Source organism: Mus caroli, unplaced genomic scaffold (assembly GCF_978045245.1).
Source record: "Mus caroli unplaced genomic scaffold, Mus_caroli_1 scaffold_12, whole genome shotgun sequence".
NCBI lineage: Eukaryota > Metazoa > Chordata > Mammalia > Rodentia > Muridae > Mus > Mus caroli.
Genome location: NW_028227267.1, coordinates 7,138,315 through 7,159,589, shown reverse-complemented (window position 1 = coordinate 7,159,589; position 21,275 = coordinate 7,138,315). Strand labels below are relative to the sequence as shown.

The following is a 21,275-nucleotide window of genomic DNA, read 5'->3' as shown; positions in this document are numbered from 1 at the left end:
ATACCATCCCAACACACACACACCAAAATTTAAAGGGAACTTTACAAAACACAAAATGTTCTTTTGTTGTGGAAAAAAACTGTGGTTGGGGAAGTGGGAAGTCCCACACTGAGAATGAAATAATACCTCTATTGAGAGAGTAGCATTATAAGATAGGAAGAGCCAAGTATCATAGTCCATGCCTTTACTCCCAGGACCAGAGGCAGAGAGGCGGAGAGGCAGAGGTATGTCCTGTGATTTAACGGACTAGCCAGGTCTACATAGTGAGTGAGACCTTGCCCTAGAAGTAAAGAAGTGACGATACCTAAGTGTGTAGAAAAGAGGCTTTCAAAATAAAGGTCACACTGAGTTCAAAGTGTCTAAATTCGGTGCTAAATTTAATGTAGGTAACCTAGGAGGAAAAGCTCACTTTTGTGTTCTGTTTACCCTTTACCAGCTGTGCAACTCCTAGTCAGACGTTATCACTCTTCCATATCTCTATCTATCTCTAAGCAAAGAAGAAACAGAACTACTCGCTCACAAAGTTATTTCAAGGAATAAAATGAAGCTTAAGGGCACACTTTTGCACCTGGGAGGAGTGCTGTGGGCTCAACAACACAAGGCTGTGAACTTGCTGTGTTGATCTGTGTGCGACCCAGAGGCTGCTCTGCAGGCCTCTGATGAACAAACTTAAGGACAAGTCTTTGGACAGTCCCCACAACACTCACGCCTCCCCCCACCCCACCCCCCACCATTCCAAAGGAGGAATCTGTTACAGGGAGGAAGCCAACTGTACTCCCCGAAGACTTTATAACATATGCAGAGGCCACTTTTTAAAAGCTTGAGCTATCACCGCATCTTCTTCCAGGCTTCTAAGGCCCCTTTTGGGGGATCTTCCACAGTTTCATCTCCCTGAGGTGCTCGAACCCGCGCCAGAGCCGAGCCACCCCGTAGCTGGGACTCTGACTGACGTCAGGAGCGTAAAGTACGCGAAGATGGCTGCCTGACCACGCCCAGGTCTTGCGCAGGCGTCGTCCGTGGAGCGTTCCCGGAAGAGCTCAGAGGTGGGCGCAGTGTGGTCACAGCCCGTAGCCCCTGAGGCGAGGGGGGATGAGGAGGAAGCTAATGAGGGGAGCCAGGTGACCAGGAAGGCTTTCGAGAGTTTTCTGGGACGAAAGGCGGGACTTGGGGTGGCCGTTGGGCGCTTCCTTGCTTCAGAAGGCAGAGTTTTTCTTGAACTGCTCCGGAAGGAGAGGAAGAGAGGCGGCAGGAGTGGCTTTCCAGGGGCGCCTGGACGCTGCCCTGGTCGGCTGCAAACCTCGCCGGGAGGAAGGCGAGGAAGCCCGGCGCGAGGTGGGCGGCAGCCGCCCCGGGCGGAGAAGGGCCGGCCAGGCCCCAGTGCACTGTGCCGACCGACCCAGAGCTCCGGCGTCCTGTCCGCATCCCAGCCTGAGCGAGCGGCTCAGGGCTGGCGTTTAATTTCAGAAACTTTAGGGAAGGCTCCTTCATGGAATGCCAGTGTCTCCCCTTGGTGGGGCACCTTTAGCTTTTGTGCTCAGCCTAGCTAGCGCTTTCAGAGCACTTCATTAGACCACCATCTATACTTGTGCAAGTACTCTAGCCAAGGGGAGTAGTGCCTGCTGTACTGTGCCATAGGAAGTCTCCAAATGAGAGTGCTGACTTGCTAGAATGCGGCGAGAAGACTTAATTGAGATTTTCCTAAGTTACACATGTAAAAATGCTTCCCCTGTTTGGAAGGGTCATGGTAGCACTGAACAATCTATCCCCTAAAGGCAAGACCATGAGTTCCCAGTTGGTCCTCATACGTGTTTGCCTTTCTGTCTATGAGTGTGTGTTGAATTTTTAGGGTTTGTTTTTTTTTTCTTTCTGTCTGTTAAAATGTCTATTAGTCTTAGTGCCGGCTGTTTGTTTGTTGAAATTCTGTTTAAGATTAGAGCTTGGGTGGAGGTAGCAGATAGGAAGCGTCTTGAGTTTACCTTGATCCATGGTGTTTTGAGTGAATGTGACAAATGCAAAAAAAAAAAAAAAATTAATAAAAATGTGTTTGAGTGCATTCTTTCACATTACACATGAAGCTGTCAGTTTTCTTCTCTTTTGAGAGAATTAATGTATTGTTTCAGTACTAAAACCAAATTGCACAGTTGAACACATGGGTAAAGATAACTAAATGTTTTTATTATTTAGCAGAAAACTTATAGCCCAGCTTTGATTAAAGATGGCTTCCTTGTTTACTCAAGAAATTCACCTTTCTAAAAGACATGAAGAAATGTAAGTTTTTGAAAAAGATACTCCAAATACAGAGTGTATGTTACCTTTATTAGTGAAACATGCACAGGAAGACAAAAATGTGAAAGTATCATTTTCTGACAGGACATTTTATTGCATCATCTCTTAAGAATGATAGTAAACGGCACAATTATGTTCTAAACATCCACATGTCTATTTATTTTTATATATTAATATCAAAATGTTCCCTTCCTTCACCCTTTCTAAAGTTCACATTAGATTTAATAGAAACGTTGTGGTTGTGAGGGTCTGAGGCAGAGTCTCCTGTAACCCAGGCTGGCTTTGAACTTTCTTCACAACCAAAACTGTTCTTGAACCCCTGAGTTTTCTGCTTCTGTCTCATGAATGCTTGGAGTAAGGGCACTTACCACCATTCTTGGCTCTTTTTGATTTTAAAGTAAAAATTTTAAATTGTGTGTGTGCGTGTGTGTGACTACAGATGGCCAGGCAGCTCAGAAGAGGGTGAGAGGGCACCAGAATCCCTGGAGCTAAGACTAACAGGCAGTTGATTGCTGCTGCTTTCTGTGGATGCTGAGAACTAGACTCAAGTCCTTCAGAAAAGCAGCAGGAACCTGTAACTTCTGGGCCATATTTCCAGCTCCAAGCTTGGCTTTCAGGAGACTTCTTGAAATTCCTTATCCAGAGCCGGCTTTATGCTCATGGAGTGTGACCTGTATAGTAATGGGCCTTGCACTTGACTTGAATGTTCTAATGCCATTGTCTTTAATCATTTTGCACTTAATCCAGCATACCGTATAGGGAGCCATGATCTTATAGTTAATATTAATCTTCATCTATTTGTGGGCTCTCAGATTTTCCTATTGTTTAATTACTTACCAGGCTCTCTGGCTTTCTAATACACTATTTTCATAAAAACAAAAACAATGCAAATGCTCATTGACCTTTTTAGTTCTATATTCAAGACACCCCTATAAAACAGTGATTTATCATTCATTTATTTATTATTTTATTTAATTATATTGTTTTCTGTATACCACTAATATATTTTTCATTGTTGTACATAATTTTCATCCTTTAGGGAACCAAACCAGTTCTAAAAATGAACAAAAAATTTTTCAAGTGTGTTCTATATAATGAAATGGTTAAAGGATTTACTCATAGCTTTTCCTCTCTTTCCAAACACTGGTTTACCTTGTAAGCATGCATACATACATACTGCCTCTCACTCATATCAAACCATCATCTTTCTCTTGGAAAAAGAGATAAAAAATATTTTTATTGCTTCTTCAAACATATGGAAGTTTAGCACAATTCTAAATGTGTAACATGAGATTCAGGGGTACTGAAGTGTTAAGCAGAAGGTTTCCTATAGCAAGTTATAGCAATGTATATGTGTGGGGAGGTATATATAACTATGTGTACAAGGAGATATGTATTACAGTTTGCATTTTCACCAAAAATTACATATCTTCAACACTCTACAATAATTTCAAAAGACCGCAGTGGCTAAAAACCAGAGGCATATACTTATGGCATTTGGGGAAGTATATGTTAATGAAAACAAAAATAATTTTACCCATATTGACTTAAGACACAGTAAACTATCTACTCTTTTCATTTTCTCATTAGTTGATGTAATGATTGGCTTTAAATAACAGGTCATTGCTGAGGTGAGATGCAATTAAGAAAGAAATATTAAGTATTGGTCAAGCAATAAAATATTTGCTTTTCAGTTTTTCCTCTGCATATAATCTTCACTTTTTTTCCAGAGTATCACAAAGATTAATGTTACTTCAGAAAATGAAAAACAAATTTGGAGATGAAAACACAGAAAGGGCATCTCTCCTCCAAGCCACTGAGACTGCTTCTAGAAGAAACCTCCGACTCTTGCAGGTAATTCTCACGACTTGGGTGTAGACGTTTTCCCCTGTCCTAAGGTATTTACATGTGTCTCACAATTTTGACTCACATCATTTCTTTGTTTTTAGTAACTAGCAGAATTAATGAGCCAATGTCTTTTTCAAGCCCATGTTAGTTAGGCAAATAGCATATGGATTCTTGCTTTTTGAAAGTGAAAAAAAGTGAAGTTTACATAAGCTAAATTTTTTTCTGTCAACCAAAAAAATTCAATGACGACAGGAAGAATATTAAGGTCACCTTTGTGCAAGAAGCAGCAGAAAGCATATCTTTACGTTTTTTCATACTCTCCCTTTCAAGAAAGGACTGCAAAGATGTGTGTGTGATGTGTTTAGACCCAACTCAAATACTAAGCAGCACAAAAATGTGAACCATTTGATTTTCCCCAACTAATTCCACAGTAAACATATAGAATTCATTGTGTGAGAGCTCATTTCCCAGACTCCTTTGGGTGGTTGTGGAATAGGTGGTCAAAGTCTATGACTGCATAGGGCCTCACCATTTGGCCAATGTGCCCATTTGGAATAAAATCATATGTGTAACATTTTTGGCTGCTTGTTATACTGTGCTTCCAGAATTGTGTGGCTTCATCCATAATTAAAACCCTAGAGTTTGCTTCCATTCAAGCTTCCAAGAGATCCTATGACTAAAACATTTGGTAGTAAGACTATATTATTTAAGTTATAAAGCAGTGTTTTCAGTTTTTATTGTTAAATATTTTCATCGATAGGCATGATACAGCTATCTTCTATCCTCACTACAGGATAAAGGGAGAGGAAAATTCAGTTATCTTCTCAGCTTCTGGCAGTTTGATCCACAGTAATTTAAGTCACAGCCATAGTGCTACCAAAGCATTCTATATTGCCATATGTCTTACTTGCCCAATGGTGTTAACAATATTTATTTTTAAATGGAAATATATAGGATACTCTGGAAATTGCTGTGAAAAGTTAGAGAAACTAAATTGGAAGACTTGATCGCTACTACCTGGAGCAAGTGGTGTGCTGTTTGGTTTTCAAGGGTTTTTCTTTTAATGAGCAAGCATCTGATGAGTGCCTGGAGCTGAAAGTAGAGATCACAGAGTAAGGCTCCATCAAAGTTCTTTCTTCAGGGAGGCTACAGATTAGAGAGCATCAGACCTCTCGAAGCTCCTTATGATCAAAGACCGATACTCTAGATGAGCAGATGCTAAGTTAAATGAGGTAAAATGGAGACTATGAGGATTAAGACTGAAAATGTACTTGAGGGCTATTTTAGGATATTTTCCGCACCTTTCTAAAACATTTTGCCCGAATTTATGATTCTGGTGTGATTTCTTTGTTCTGAATATTAGACATAATTAATGAGACAGAACTAATGTAAAATATTAGTAAAGACCTCTTAGGTAAAGCTGAAGCTCACCTGTATTTAAATAATTGAAACATTCTACTGGGTTCTTAAGTAAAAAAAAAAGTCAAGAGCAAAAAGATGAGTGGCCCTATTGATGTTAGTGGGATTATGAGCTAATTAGCTTGAAAATTCACAAGACACAAAGTTGTGTTTGTTCAGAGACTGTAATGGTTTGAATTAAAAAAAAAAAAAATGTGCTCCATAGTTTACAGGTTTGAACACTTGGTCTCCAGTTAGTGGTGCTGTTTGGGAAGAGTCTATGCTCTTCCCATATCTTTAGGAGGTCTGGCTTTGCTGGAGGAAGTATCTCACTGGAAGTTATAGCCTCACCTCACTTCCAGTTTGCATTCCCTGCTTCCTGAATGTAATTGATATGTGATCTCTAAGCTTCCTGCTACACACACACACACACACACACACACACACTTAAGGAAGATTGACTTTCTCCTTAGATGATTCAAGAATAGGGAAATAGGCTGGAGAGAAGGCTCAGTGGTGCGGGTGGAGTACAGGCTGCTCTTCCAGAGGACCAAATTTGATCCTCAGTTCCCACGTGCTTGCTCACCACCATCCATAACTCCAGTATGAGGGAATCGGACACCTCTTTTGACCCCAGAGGGTTCTTGTACACACATAGCATACAGCCATACACTCAGAAACACACACATACATCTAAGGATTTTTAAAAATGAATAGAGAAACTATTCTTTAATAGTGGTAAGGCTAGAAGCTAAAATAAATAAATAAAAAGCCATCAAGCCAGTCACCTTATATTTTCTTTTATATTTTATATAAAATTCAGTTTTATATAAAGTTCTGTCTGTATACATACATGTTTGTGTGTGTATGTCTGTGTAAAGTTCAGTTTTATATTTTATAAAGTTCTATAGATTGGATATAGTAAATGCAGTCCAACTAAGGATCCATGGGTATCCATCATAGATTCAGGAACATCAGAATAGAGAGAAGGGAATGCACTGGCCTCCATAACTGAAAGAAAAGTTTAGTGTGCTGGGATTTCCCAGACTGTCATAGTGAAAAGAAACTGAAAGGACAAACCCCCTGTCTTCATAGTATCCTATTCATATATTGAACACTTCCTGCATTGCAGGCACAGTGATTGTTGCTAGGCATGATCTTTTCCCTGCCTTTGTTTGATACATTTAATTACATATGCACTTTTAAATCCTGTGTTGCTTTCATTTTTAAAAAACTTTCAAAGCAGCATTAATGGTACTACTATAGAAATCACTGTAAAAAGATAAAGAGAATTTGAATCTTTGAGAATTTTGTGTTGAGAGGTATTTTCTGGGGAGATAGGGTGCTAGAGAATAGACCCAGGCCCTCATGTATGCTATGTGCACACTCTACCAAAGAACTACTTTCTGTTTCCCAAGAGAGGTGTTGTGTCTGGGACGGGCCTGGGAGAGTGGATTAAACCCTAAGCAAGCATTCCACTGCTGGACTATATCCTCAGACCTTATTTTACTTTTGATTTATATATTGGGGAAGAGGGTACCACAGATTTTTGTGAGGGTCAGAAGATAATTTATGGAAGACATTTCTTTGTGCTCCATGTGGGTTCTAGAGATTGACTCAGGGTCTCCCCTATCCTCAAGCACACTTACCCATGAGCCTGCTTTTCCTTCTGAAAAAAGGGCTGAGTTTCCCAGACTGCTCTTCAACTTACTTGGTTGCCTTGATAGGAAGTGAATGTACAAACAATAATCCTCCTGCCTCCGTCTCCTAAGAAGCTGTGATTACAGGCCTGTGCCATAAGGCATAGCTTATGGGAAAGACATTAAATAGCATGTCTATTACATTAACTGAAAGGTTAGAAATTATTTTTAACATTAAATGTTTTTCAAAGGCTTAGAAATAGATAAACGTGAACCTGAGCTGCCTTTCCTCATTCTCACAGAGACTCCATTTACCTACACTCAGAACAGAGCTATTTATACATAGAGTTTGATCCCAACAATTGCCTGTGAATGGTACAGTGTGTCTGTGAATCATTTGTGAAAGACAAACTAGTATGAATAGGTAAGATGAAAACAGAAGTGAGGCAGGTGGGAGGGGACTAGCAAGAGGGAGGAGAGGGAGTGAGGAGGAAAGAGATGGGTACACACAGAATGTAGGGACACTCGCGCACACGTGGGAATGCTCTAACAACGTCCATTAGTTTGTATGCTAACTTTAAAATTATTTTTCAAAGCAGTATCAAATGCAGGAATTTTTTTAAAGGAGACATAAGGAAAAGACTAATCCCATGAAATATTTGACATCTTAGTTAATTAATTGAACCTGAAGCAAGACAATTCTGAGTCAAATTTCAGTCAATAATTGCCATAAAGAGATCATGCACTTAAAAAAAAATGCGGGCTGACTGACTTTTCCCTATTAGTATCAAATAGAATATCAGCCTTAAAAAACAATCATCATGGTTGTGCAGTTAGAGGAGAGAGAGGATTTTGTTCATATAAATACTTCTGTGTTATAAAATGTGATCTCTCCCTGCTCCCCTCCCAGAAAACTCAGCCTCATACAGCAAGACCTTTCTATCTCACAGGGAAGCGGTATAAACCCTGCAGGCAAAGATAGGGCAGGAAAGCATTACCATCAGCAGCAGAATGGGGGTCTGTCTCTACTGAGATCAGCCTGGGAGCAATCATGGAGTAGGCAGTGGTTGAGCAGGGACTTAGCAAACTGTCATCTGGACGGCCAATGACAGGTACAAACGACTTTTTGTTTTTGTTTTTTTTTGGTTTTTTCAAGACAGGGTTTCTCTGTGTAGCCCTGGCTGTCCTTGAACTCACTTTGTAGACCAGGCTGGCCTTGAACTCAGAAATCCACCTGCCTCTGCCTCTCAAGTGCTGGGATTAAAGACGTGCGCCACCACACCCGGCTACAAACTACTTTTAACAAAGACAAAAGAGACAGCTGAACGTACATGCACAAGGCCTGGGCTGGAGTCCCAGAACCATAAAATCCAACATGAGAGTAAGTTAATTTTTGAAGTAATTATAAAATATTGTAAATGTTTACTTTAAAATTTTTTTTTCTCTCTTGCCTTCAAAATTTGGATTGTATTTTATACCTAAGTACATTGTAACTAACAACTGCCCTACTTCAAGCCCTGGTAGGTTAGGTTACTGGGTGATAGTATTAATCCATCCCATAATCAGCCACCAAATGCAGACACTATTGCATATGCCAGCAAGATTTTGCTGAAAGGACCCTGATATAGCTGCCTCGTGTGAGGCTATGCCAGTGCCTGGCAAACACAGAAGTGGATGCTCACAGTCAGCTATTGGATGGAGCACAGTGTCCTCAATGAAGGAGCTAGAGAAAGTACCCCAGCATCTGAAGGGGTCTGCAACCCTATAGGTGGAACAACAATATGAACTAACCAGTAACCCCAGAGCTCGTGTCTCTAGCTGCCTATGTAGCAGAAGATGGCCTAGCCAGCCATCATTGGGAAGAGAGACCCCTTGGTCTTGCAAACTTTATATGCCTCAGTACAGGGGAATGCCAGGGCCAAGAAGTGGGGTGGGTAGGGGAGCAGGGCAGGGGAGGGTATAGGGAACTTTTGGGATAGCATTTGAAATGTAAATAAAGAAAATAATAATAATAATAATAATAATAATAATAATAATAATAATAATAATAAAAGAATGGAAACAGAGGAAGGTTTAAGTTTGATGTTTGGGGCAAGAGCACATCAGCGTTGGTGATCACTGTCTGGAAATATTCTAAAGGCTGTAGGCAGCAGCAGGGGCTTGGGGTGAGTTACAAGCCAGTCTCCTCAGTGAAGCAAGCTTAGGCTAGCCGAATGTAACACAGCAATACTCAAGTTTAGAAAGGAAAAAAAAAAGTCAAACTTGTGTTCCAGTTATTTTATTCCTTCTCATTTGACTTTTGATTTGTATTTGTTTAAAGAGAATCTGCTCTATGTCAGTGACCTTGTTGTGTGTAGTTAATGTCGGAAACAGTACACTGAATGCTTGATTCCTTTTGTAAATTTAGTTGTTTTTGTTTTTCAGAACTAGGTATCAAATCTAAGCCCTTGAACATGTTAGGCAACTACTAAGTCACAATTCCTGCCCTTTATTTAGTTATTTCACAAATATTTGTTTTTAGTTATGTGTTATGCACAGGAGGCAGGTGCCCGTGAAGGACAGAAGCGGGCATCTGATCTTCTGGAGCTGGAGTTTCAGGACCTTGTGAGGTACCTGATTTGGGTACGAGGAACCAAGCCACTGAGTCATATCTTCAGCCCCTTCACTGAGTTTTTAAAACAAGCCAGTTTCCCACCATTCCTCCAGGGTGACTTATGAGATGTTGCTTTATCTGAGATTGGCAATGTTTCAGCTCTTTGTGACTTTTTATTCCTCATATTGGGATTAGGCCATTATTACCAAACGGAAGGCTCTCCAAGTCAGCCCCGGATGCCTCTACCATATAGTAACAGTCTCTGGTAGTTTCCTCTTTTTCTGACCTGATGGGTTCTTGCAGGCTCCCTGTATCTGCCAGCCAGACTTGGAATTGGTCATTGCTTCAAGGAGCTTTGGCTCCTTTTGGCAGGAAATATATTTAGAGCTCTCAATCTGGGCACTGGGACTATTTATTGCAACTTCTTTGATTTTCCTTTTTGAGATAAGATACAACAAGAACTCCTATCAGTAATTCCAATTCAGTTAAAGTATTACAAGGTTTTTAACTTAAAACCATTGATTTTGTGCCCCTAGTCCCCCCTTCCCCTATACCAGAAACCCCAGTTCTGAACTGAGTGTGATAGCTTACACCTGTAATCTTGGGAGGTGAAGTAGGATGGCTGTGAGTTTGAGACAAGCCTGAGCCACAGATTGAAACCTTATTTGAAAAACGAACCCAAATGCTTGGTCCTCAAAGAGCTCCCAAACATCACATACCTGTATGCAGTAGTCTTCTTAATCTGTGGGGCTTATGCTCCAAGATGTCCCACCAGACATGTGGAACCATGGAGAATGCCACGTCCTATGTACAATGTTCACTCATATTTGTACACTTGTAATGAGGCTTAATGTATAAACAAGGCACAGAAAAGAATCAGCAACAATAAAGTATGGTGGTTATATTCTAATAAAAACTGGGTGGATGTGGTTTCAGAGGGATGTATTGTACTCCCCATTCCTGTGGAACAAACAAGTGCCTCGGTGATGGCATGAAAGTGAGGCAAGTGACCACAGACTTGCCAACCACACAGGGGTCACTTAGACAAAAGCCCTGTTATACTTGAAAGACAGATGGAACAACCCAGACAACTGCCAAGTGACCAACATAGCATATTGACATACTGTGTACATAACTGACAGAGATGGTATGCAACCCAAGGTGTGAACCCAGGGCAAGTCATGAAATTTCACTATGCCACTCAGAATGGTGCACAACTTAAAACTTATTAGTTGCTTTTTCTGATGTACATGTCCAAGCTGGATACTGATGCCAAGGCCCACATATGCTGTGTGCTAGCATGTACCATACTACTGAGATGCACCCCTAGTCCCCAACTTTCAATTTGCTATCTGCAGTCCACTGTCAACCATGAAATCTGAAACTGGACATCAAAACTAAAGATAAGGACAATTGCTGCCCTGACTGTCCTGTGATACAGGCATCACTACTGCCACCATTGTGACCATTGGAAGTCCTTTGTAGCAGGACACTTTGTTTCTAGGGCTTGTCCTACCAGGGAAGTTCAGTCAATAGTATGTTCAAAGACCTGCTAATGGTTGTGCCACTACCAAGACAGTACATCTGTTTTGCTTGGTTGCCAACTTCTGATGTTTGCTTTTTCATGTTCTTTAACTGCTCAGTCTTTTTTTTAATTAATTAATTTATTCCACATCCTGCAGTTTCTCCTACCTCCTGTCCTCCCAGTCCTCTCCCCCACCCCCCGCCCCATCCATTCCTTGTCTGCCTCTCCTCAGAAAAGGTGAGGCCTCCCATGAATATCAAACAGCCCTGTCATATCAACCTCTGCTCAGACTTTTAAGGGTCAAGTGGCAGATCTGTAAGACAGAGTGACAGTTCATAGGCAGGTGAGTCCAGCTTGTTCCTGCTTTCAGCTCTGGACTTTTCCTTGCTCATCTTCAGCACCATTTTTTTTTTCTTTTTTAAGTTTCTGAGTTTGCTCAAGAAACTTTGCAATTGTGGTTATCCACTCAGTGACTATTTAAATGCATATAAAAGAGACATGTGTACCATGGATACAGCTGTCATCGAGGGGGTGTTGTGTAGCAATATCAAGGGACATGTATACCATGACTACAGCTGTCATTGTGGGGGTGTTGTGTAGCAATATCAAGTTATACCTTCTTACAGAATGTGCTCATCAAATTGTGGTCTTTTTGTTTGTTATACTCCAGTCAGGCAAAGGAAGCCACATTCCCCCTGTTTACCTGGGCATCCATTTTTTCTGAGTCTAAGATATATGAGGATAGGTTTCAAGTGGTTGTTTAACCAACAAGTCGATCCTAGGACAATTATGAAATAAAACAAATATTCTCTTGGCATGTTTCAAAGCAAATACTAGGTGAGCGCTTGAATGAACGAATCAGTCATACGACTGTGGTGCTAGGAATGAAGTGGGGACAATGGAAGGCGTCTGGAAAGGACAGTCTAGAGAGCTGTGTGGTCATGCTAGCAATGAGTAGGTGGCAAGAAGATGAGTGCCACAGAAGTACCTGGCTCTCAGACGCCAGCCCCAAGCAGCCCACTCAGTGAGGGGCTTTACCCAGTAGATTCATGAAAGGCGAGGTGGAAGTCTAGCCCTTCGCTACAATAGTGCTGGAAGCTGGGTAAGAGGCAGTCACGAGAGAAGAGAGTAAACATAGGAAGACAGGCATCACGCAGCTTAAGAGAGCCATACTTAGAAGTAAAGGATGAAAAGCGACCCAGCTGAAGAGGAGCGGTCACCTAAGTGCTGTGTTCAGGGATGTGGTGGCAGATGCTGTACCTGCCTCCGCTGGCGGCTGTGCATCTGCTTCTCCGTGCGATATGAAGTGGCCTTATTTTCTGTCTTCAAGAAAAATCCTGATAATATCAGAGCTAAGTGTCACCCAGATCTGCCCCTGACAGCAACAGTGGAGCTGTTCTCACAGTCCTGTCAGATCTGAGGCCACAATTATTCTGTGTTTCGTTTGTAAGATTACTAACAATAAATTATTACTTTTACAAACCTTGTAAAATCTCAATAAAACAGTCACAGAATAGTCATACCTCTGCATCTGTCATGGCATCAGCATGCATCTTTAACATGCATGCTAGCTGTAAACTTCTGGTAGGGGATAGACATGCTAACATCAGTTTTTATATTCCTGAATTGTGTATTTTTCCTTCAAATCACCTTCCCCTAGACAGCAGGTGCATTAATGGTTGTGCAACTTTGGGGAGTCCCTTTAGGGAATTTCCTGTTTTTCCTTTTTACATTTCACACCCATCCCTTACTCCCGCCGCTACCATCTGCTATCTTTTTTCTCCTGTTCAGCATTGGCTTCTTCACACCCCACTCCCACGCCCTCTTCATTTCTCGCCGTCTGTCCAACAGCCCTCTACTTAGATTGCTCCGATGCGTGTGCATGGATCAAGAGAACTTTGTGCTAGCAATACACTAAGCTCAGAGGAGACACAGAATGCGCCAAGCCTTGCACCAGACCTCTGTGAACTTAACATAGTAACTGTGTTCTAGACAGCAGTGCTGCTGGTGTGGAGAGCATTTCTTAGCCAGACTCAAATGTTTCTGTAACAACATGCAGAGCCCCACATTTCTTTGCATGTGTTTAAGGTATGTAGGGAAGGAAAATTTATACCAGGTTAAGCTTAATTGCGCTGCTGTTTTTATAACCATAGAAGAAAATATGCTTATCTTGAAATTAAACTCCAAATTTAAGTATGGTTCTTAATGCCATCCACTAAGTTGTGTGTTGCCTAGCAGTGACACTTCCTATTGGTAAATACCATCCATTAAGTAGTGTACTGCCTAGCAGTGACACTTCCCATTTAAATTAACATGAAAATCCAGTCCTGAAGACCTGTAGGTACTTTTACCACACAGCCTGAGGGCTGCCCATGGCCAAGGATAGCTATTATACAGCCAAAGGCAGAATTGCAAACTTTTACTTAAACCATTATAAAATGGGAAGGAGTGTAACTTGATCATGTAGTTCTCAAACGTGACCTTGGTAGATGTTTCAAAATGTCAAAAGGTGAAATAGAATATTTTTTAAAGCTCCTGTTAAAAGTAGTAAGATAAGTCATTAAGGAGCCATAAGAAATATTTACAGAAGTACCACCATGTTCTCACGTTGAATGAAAAACCCTGTACTTGATTTATAATAAAGGTCCCTACCTCTGTGTCCTCCATTACAGCGTGAATTCACTGAATCCAAAAAAGGGCAGAGGTGAGATTTGGAGTACAGACACTGGGGGATGTAGGTGCCATTTAGATTACATATACATACACTTTAGTTTTAAAATGCTGGTGTCTGTTACAGGACATAGATGCTGCAGAGAAGGCTTTTCAGACCAAGCTTACCCCACACCCGCAGCCTTCGATGCTTTCTCTTGAGGTAAGACCCTAAGTTAACTCTAACAAGAATAACAACTCTAAGTTCCCTGCAAGTTCAACAAGGGCTTCCCAGCTGTATTGCCCAGGTTTTAGTCAACAGGAAAAGGAATAAAGGATTGCTTAATATTTTTATATCCACAGTACAATATTTTATATGTTGTTAGCAATTAAGGGATATCTTGATGAAAAAAATTATCTAATCGGAATTGATAATTTTCAAAACTCTACATCCAGTTTGTGTTTATGAGTGCATGTGTGCAGCACATATTCATACACAAGTGCCATGCATGCACACATGCTGTGGTACATATGTGGGGGTCAGAAGATAACTGCAATCATTGTTTCTCTCCTCCCATCATGTGGATTCTGGGACTCAAATTCAGATAGTCAGGCTCAGTGGCAAGTGTCTTAACCTTCCAGCATCCTAGTTCTCTGATGGAATACAGATCATATCTACCTCTATCCCCCTATGTCCCTCCCCCTTTAAAATAACCTATTAAGTCCAGTTAGAGCTGCCCTACATGTGCATGGATGTGAGGGATTCACTGAAGCATGGCAAACCTACCAGTTACCACCTCAACAAAGAGTGAGTCTCTGTCCCCCAGCAGTTACCCACTGCCAATAGCTCTTCATCTCTCCCCTCACTGCTGGGGTTCTGGCTGCCTTGACCCTGTGTAGGTAACCACAGCAGCTGTGTGCTTATGACTGTGATAGCCATGCCATGTCCAGAAGACAGCATTTCAAGCACTTATCACCACCCTCTGACTTTCACATTCTTTTGGTCTCCTCTTCTAAATAGAATTGCCCTGCAGAGGTAGACAATGTCAATGACATGAGCTTTTAAATGAAAACTGGATGCTTCCTCTGAGTTATTGGTCAAGAAGCCTGCAAAGTCTCCAGGATAACAAAGCCTATTGCTGTTGCCATCATACTTGGTTACCTACCATAGTGCATGATAAGATGCTACTGCTGAAGACACCATACACTTGGCTTCTAGATATGGAGAAGTGAATTTTAAACTGACAGGAAACTTCCTCCCTGCTGCCTAGGTTTCATAGTGTCAGGAGATGCTATGTAGGCTGCTGGAAGAGAAAAGACATCAGTGGTCTTACCTAGTACTAAACCCTATGTGCTCCACTGCCAGGCTGCCAGGAAAGACATGCCCCCTGCTATAATAATGTTACAACTGTTAATGGGGTAACTAACTGCTTTCTCATTGGATTTCAGACCTGCTTCACAGGGTGGAATTTCTTGTTTGATACTGGAATCTTGGTCAAAAGTCCGTGGCTGTGGAGTCCATAGGCCCTAGAATATTGTTATTTTCCTAAATGGGCATGCTGTCAAAGTTGCCTTCCAAACATTTATGCCTATACCCATGGGTATACCCATATACCCATATTGACTGCTGTCAGCCTCAGTCAGAGAAACTTCTTTCTGTAATGGGCAGCAGTCAGTGCAGCTGCAGAACTAACTGGTCACAGTGCTGAGGAGAGACTCGGTGCTCATCCTGAATGGGACATCAGTATTCACCAAGGCTTAGGGAACAGAGAGCATAAATGTTATAAAAATCTTGTCTTGTCACATTGAAGCAACTGTCCTAATGAACCAGGACTATAGGCTGTGACTCTTCACACTGACATAGTGCCCAACCAAGGAGTGCTAGTTAGAAATGTAAGGAGGAACAATAGCATTCCTAGACCAGGCTGTGGCCAAAGCCATTCAGATGCAAACCACCAGTTATGTGGTAGAAGGCTGAGACAGGAGACTGTTATGAGTCTACATATGGAGAAAACAAAAATGGAAGATAAAAGAAAGAAGAAAAAAATGTCTACCTCCATGCTTATCACCCAATACAAACAACTGTATTAGTCAGATTTCAAAAGCAGACTGGAAGAAGATTGGCCATACTTGGTACTTGGATGAGTTTGTGTGGATGGGAATTTACTACATGGAAAATAGTTTCATTTTCTACTTCTAATGAGCTTTCTCAGATGTAATTTTTCTTTTTGCCCAATCAGGGATAAGAATAGATTCAAAAGTCTGAGGCTGAGAATCTGCCCCTCAATTTTCTGTGTCATTTAGGGTAACAAGAAGCAGCAGTGATCAAATGCGGAAAAATCTCTGGCTCAAAGTTGTGCATTGGGTATGTCCTCCTTTGTTGAATTCACCAATGCCTTATTTTAGTAAATACAGGGCACACAATAGTGGTTAATTCAGCCGTGAATGGCACAGAACCGCCCTCCCCCATCTCTGGCCTTGGATAGTATTCTGAGCTACTCTGGCACAGCAGGGTAACCTTTATCTTATGTATGTCAAGCCGTTTCTCAGACCACATGCACAGATGTATAGATATGTAGAATCTCTCACGCCGCCTTCAAACATCAGAACCACTGTATCTTTGTCATGCTCAGAATGAAAACTTACGTGTTCCTAGTGCCATCTGACTCAATGCTGAATTATCCTCCCCCAAATACTGATTATGTTCATCCAATAGAAAATACCATCCCATGATGAAAGCTTTGGCACCCCAAGTTCTCCTTCACACAGTGCAGCAATAGACAGCCAACAGTTAGACATATACAGCATCTTAATTTGCAAGCAGTTTCCATCAAAATGGGTACATTAGTTATTTTCTCATTATAAAACTCTAAAGAGCTGGAGAGTTAACTGACTCAGCAGGTAAGAGCACTTGCTGATTAAAACCTGAATTTGGATCCCAGCACCCACTTAAAGAGCCATACATGGCCCAAACGCCTTAAACCCCAGCACTGTGGAGCAAAACACAGGAGGACTACTATTGCCAGGCTAGCTCCAGGATTAAAGGCACTGTCTCAAAGGAGTAAGGCAGAGCATGGTAGACGGGACTTCGAAGTATCCTAGTTTCCATGGACATGTGTGCACACACATGTGCACATGGACCACACATGGACACGAAATTTGTACATAAGCACATAAATTTAAGAAAAATGACAATTTGTCATGTCAAGTGTTCTTTTAAAAGACTTGTGGATATATAACACCCCACACACCTTGAGGAGCCAACTTACGTGTCACTGCATTCTTGATCTTAGGTGTAGGTCACATTCTCTCCTGTTAATTCTAAGGACATTGCTCATGTATAATCTTTTATAATAATTTCACTATGGATAACCCCAGTTATGGAATGTAGAACTGTAAACAAAAATATTTAATAACAGGTACCATAAATGACAGTACTGATAATAATCACATGGCTGGCCACAAGAGGGCGTGTAAAATCAAAATAAAATTTAAAACCTTAATTCTGCCAGGCTCTGGTTTGCTGAGAAATTTGAAAATTAACTCTAGTAATTAGCCAGTTCTTTCCCCCAAAATTAACATAAAATATACTAAAGAGAAAATGCACTCTACATGTACGTGAGAGAGTGTGTACAGTTGCACACATACACACTGAAGATAATAAACATTTAGGCTATTGTGAAGAACCAAATTCAACAGTTTGATATGCTTTCTTACTTTTTTTTTCAGACTCGTTACTGGGCATCAGTAGAAGAACATATCCCCAAGTGGGAACTGTTTCTTTTAGGAAGAGCACCATATCCAATTGGTGCTGAAAATCAAAATGAGGTACCGTTGGTTCAAACCGAGGCAAAGTCGTAACTTATTCATATGCTCTTAAAAATTTTTTTTTTTTTTTATAAAACTATGTAAGTCCATGGCGGGGACATAGGGAAGAAGTTTCATTTTGTTATTGTTTTCTATTGTCTCATTGTTTCCTCAGCAGCAGCATCAGTTTGAGAGCCCTTGAAAGGTCTCAGGTTAGACCCTTGCACAGTCATAGACTTGCCAAGAAAAGTGTAAAAATTAATGGTAAAACATAATGTTTGTTAAATATGGTATTAAACCAGTGTTATGTGTGCTTAAAACCCACACCCTCATTCCCAGCTAAACAGGTTGGCTGCAGGCATCCTTAAGTTGTGGTTTTTCATCATTCACTATGGGAACAGAAGCAGGAACAAGGTGCTGGCTTCCTTACATGAAAGTCTGCCACACTTAGCTGCTCTTGTTCAATACTAGTTATCAGAAAATAGATTCCTGGGGTTGTGTGCTTCTTACAGACTCCTCCAAGTCCTTAACTCTAAAGCATTCAATATGTGGCCAGTTTGGGACAGCTCGGGTGGTTTTGAAAAAAATCTATGAGAGCTGGGAATGGCTACTGAATTCTGACAGGCTTATTTGAAGATTCCCAACCCTGTGAAAATAAATCCCCCTTCCTAAGTGTCATCTTTCAACTCGCCCTCCCCTCCTTTCTGTTATTATCTCTAAAATTTAAGAATAAAACCCAGAAAGCTGTGGATCACGGCCCTCTTGAGAGTCTCCAGTTCCTTCCTGGCTGCCGAGCACTGGGGAGAAGACAGATCGAGCTTTCCTAGCTGTGGAGACAGCTTCTAGTCAGGAGCCTACACTGTTCCACAGTGGGGGATTCTGAGTCACAAATGTGGCTTCATTGTGGTAAAGGTTCTTCTTTTGTTTTTGTTTTTATTGCCTTTAAGATAAAAATCTCACTCTGTAGACCAACCTGGCCTTGAAGTCACAGCCATTCTCCTGTTTTAGCCTCTGATAACTGAGATTGCAGGTATGAGACCCAATATTTAGGTCATTTTTATATTTAAAAGAAGACAACAGAAAAAGTTAAAATGCATATAAGCCCTCACTACAACAAAAAACTAGTAAATCATCAATTGTGTAACATGTTCCTGTTCACTGCCATCTTGGAAATGTCCTGTTGAGTGGGTGTTGGTGTGGGTAACAATAACATTGTTTTCATAATATGTGCTGGCAGATTAGCACACTTCTCTGCAGTGTTAACAGTTGTAATTAAGGAATAAACAGCACAAGGTGTCAGTCCGATGACAATTTCATCTATAGTGTCACAATACAAAATGTCACAAAATATTAGAGCTGTTACATAGCTATAAAAAGTATCGGCTTAAGAGCTGAAGGCATCTTTAAGAGAGGAGACAGAGAGGAGGAAATGGAACACTGACTTAGCGGCCAGAACAATTTTATACATTCTCAAGACTGTCATGAAAACAAATTGATAATTTTTTCTGTTACATTACAGTTTGGGCTCCAGCCATGCAGTTGATTTAGCAGAGAAATGCAGGTTTCTCAGCAGCTCCAAATCAGTAAACAGATTTAGACGTAGACAGGAACACGAGGAAGGGTTCTTTTTAAACATCCAGTCTCCCAGCATATGCACATAAAAAGGTGAATGAAGCAATGTGAAACTTACTTCTCTTCAGTCAAGTGAAAAAGGCTAAACATTTGTTAGCTGGTAAAATATTGTGTCAAGTAAGCCGGAAGATTCCAAAATTAAACAGTGGTTGATATGTTAACGTCCTCAAATATTTGAGTGCACACTTCCTTTGAGATCTGTAAATTAAATCGCCAGTAGGTTGAATTACAATACAAAATGAACGGCATTGTAACCTCAGAAAAGGCTTTGTGCTTTCTTCCTCCCCACACTGATTGACTCGCTAGCTTGGCTTGGGTATTTTTTAAGTATAATCTAATAAAGCTTACACAATTTTGGGCAAAGAGAAGGTGTTTAAAGGCTGCAGCTGAGCCATTTCTCCATTTTGGTTAATAATTCACAAATTCCCACAGATGACTTTATTCTTGGCCCCTGCCGAGACTACCCCACCCCATCCTGCCTTGTAGACTGTAACAGATTGCACCACATGGTGTCTGTTAAAAAAAAAAAAATCCCATGGGCTCTGGATATCCCATTAAAGGGCTTTATATTTTTGTGGGCAAATTAGCTTAACACAGGAATTTTCAAACATTGTTTAATGGAAGGAAGGAAGGTAAAAAGGAAGAAACGGAGGGAGGGAGGGAGGGAGGGAGGGAGGGAGGGATGCTACATACAAAGTATATCTTTTCCTACTACTAGGAATTATAAGGAAACACCTACTCATACCTTCTTCCTCCAAATCAATATTTGTAAATTTTTATTATTTTTAGTTATGTGTATGTTGTAGGGATACACACATGCAGGTGCCAAATAGGTCAGAGGCATTCAAGCTAGACTTAGAAGCACTTGTGAGCTGCCCAGTGTGGGTGCTGGGAACAGAGCTCTGGACCTCTGCAAGAATAGTAGACCTCTTGAGCTGCTGAGCTATATCTCAATCAACCCAATTAGTATCTTAATCAGAATATAATTCTCCATGAACATGACATAATGGATTTGGGTGTTTGTTTTTAAAGAATATATGGAGTTTGAAGGGAAACTGTTGGTCTTCATTTTGGGGATTTGTTTGTTTTTGTTTTTAAGATCAAAGATTTTCCTCCAAAGTCTTTCTGGGCTAGTTTAAAGTATAAATATTCAGAGCTTACTTTCTGCTGGAACATTTCTAGTTATGAAGTTATCAAACTATAAAATACTAAAATCAGAGACTGTAGTTTTCCTCACACTTAAAAAAAAAAGAAAGAAAGATGGAGCTAGCGAGATGGCTCAGCAACTTTCCTCTTGTGTCAGACCTGGTTTGGATCCCAGCATCCACACAGTAGTTCCCTGCTCTCCATGATTCAAGTTTCAGGGGCTCCAGTGCCCTCTCCTGACCTCCACAGACACCAGCCATGCATGTGGTGCACATGCCTTTGTGTAGGCAAAACACCCATACACAAAACATTAATCAATCTAGGAGAAAACTCAGGGGTTATAGATGCCAAGGAAGAAGCTGCTTCTCTGAGTCCTCTGTAAGAGCGCAGTGGGTGGGGGTGGAGTCTCACACAGTCCTGCCTCTGCCTCATGCCACAGTGCTTCGGTTTGTCAGCTTATGGAGCTGCTGCTGCGTAACTTCACTTACAATGTTAGCATCTGCCTCTTCTTCTGACCCATTAGATAAATAAAGTGAGCATAGGAGGATATTTATGTTTGGAAAAAATGTAAACTTCTATTTTATCACCTCTCATGTGACTAGAGCTGTGTGTATATAAAGTTATCAACTTCAGAAGAAAGGACCAGTCTTGAAAATCTGTGTAACATATATTCCAATACATAAAACTTAGCATAGAAGACCAGGAGGCTGGCTTCTTTACAAAACAGACTCTTTCATTTCCTTCACTACTA

The 21,275-nt window shown here is 41.0% G+C and overlaps 1 protein-coding gene across 1 annotated transcript; it reads left to right on the top strand.

Annotated features, from left to right (window-relative positions):
• Positions 1 to 984: 984 nt before the first annotated feature.
• Positions 985 to 20,016, top strand: Cep15 (centrosomal protein 15). The gene is given in 7 exon segments (XM_085828368.1): positions 985 to 1,043; positions 2,185 to 2,268; positions 4,017 to 4,140; positions 14,088 to 14,162; positions 17,669 to 17,767; positions 17,922 to 17,937; positions 17,940 to 20,016. Coding segments are annotated over 6 exon segments (429 nt in total). The 5' UTR covers positions 985 to 1,043; positions 2,185 to 2,215; the 3' UTR covers positions 18,002 to 20,016.
• The last annotated feature ends 1,259 nt before the right edge of the window (positions 20,017 to 21,275 follow it).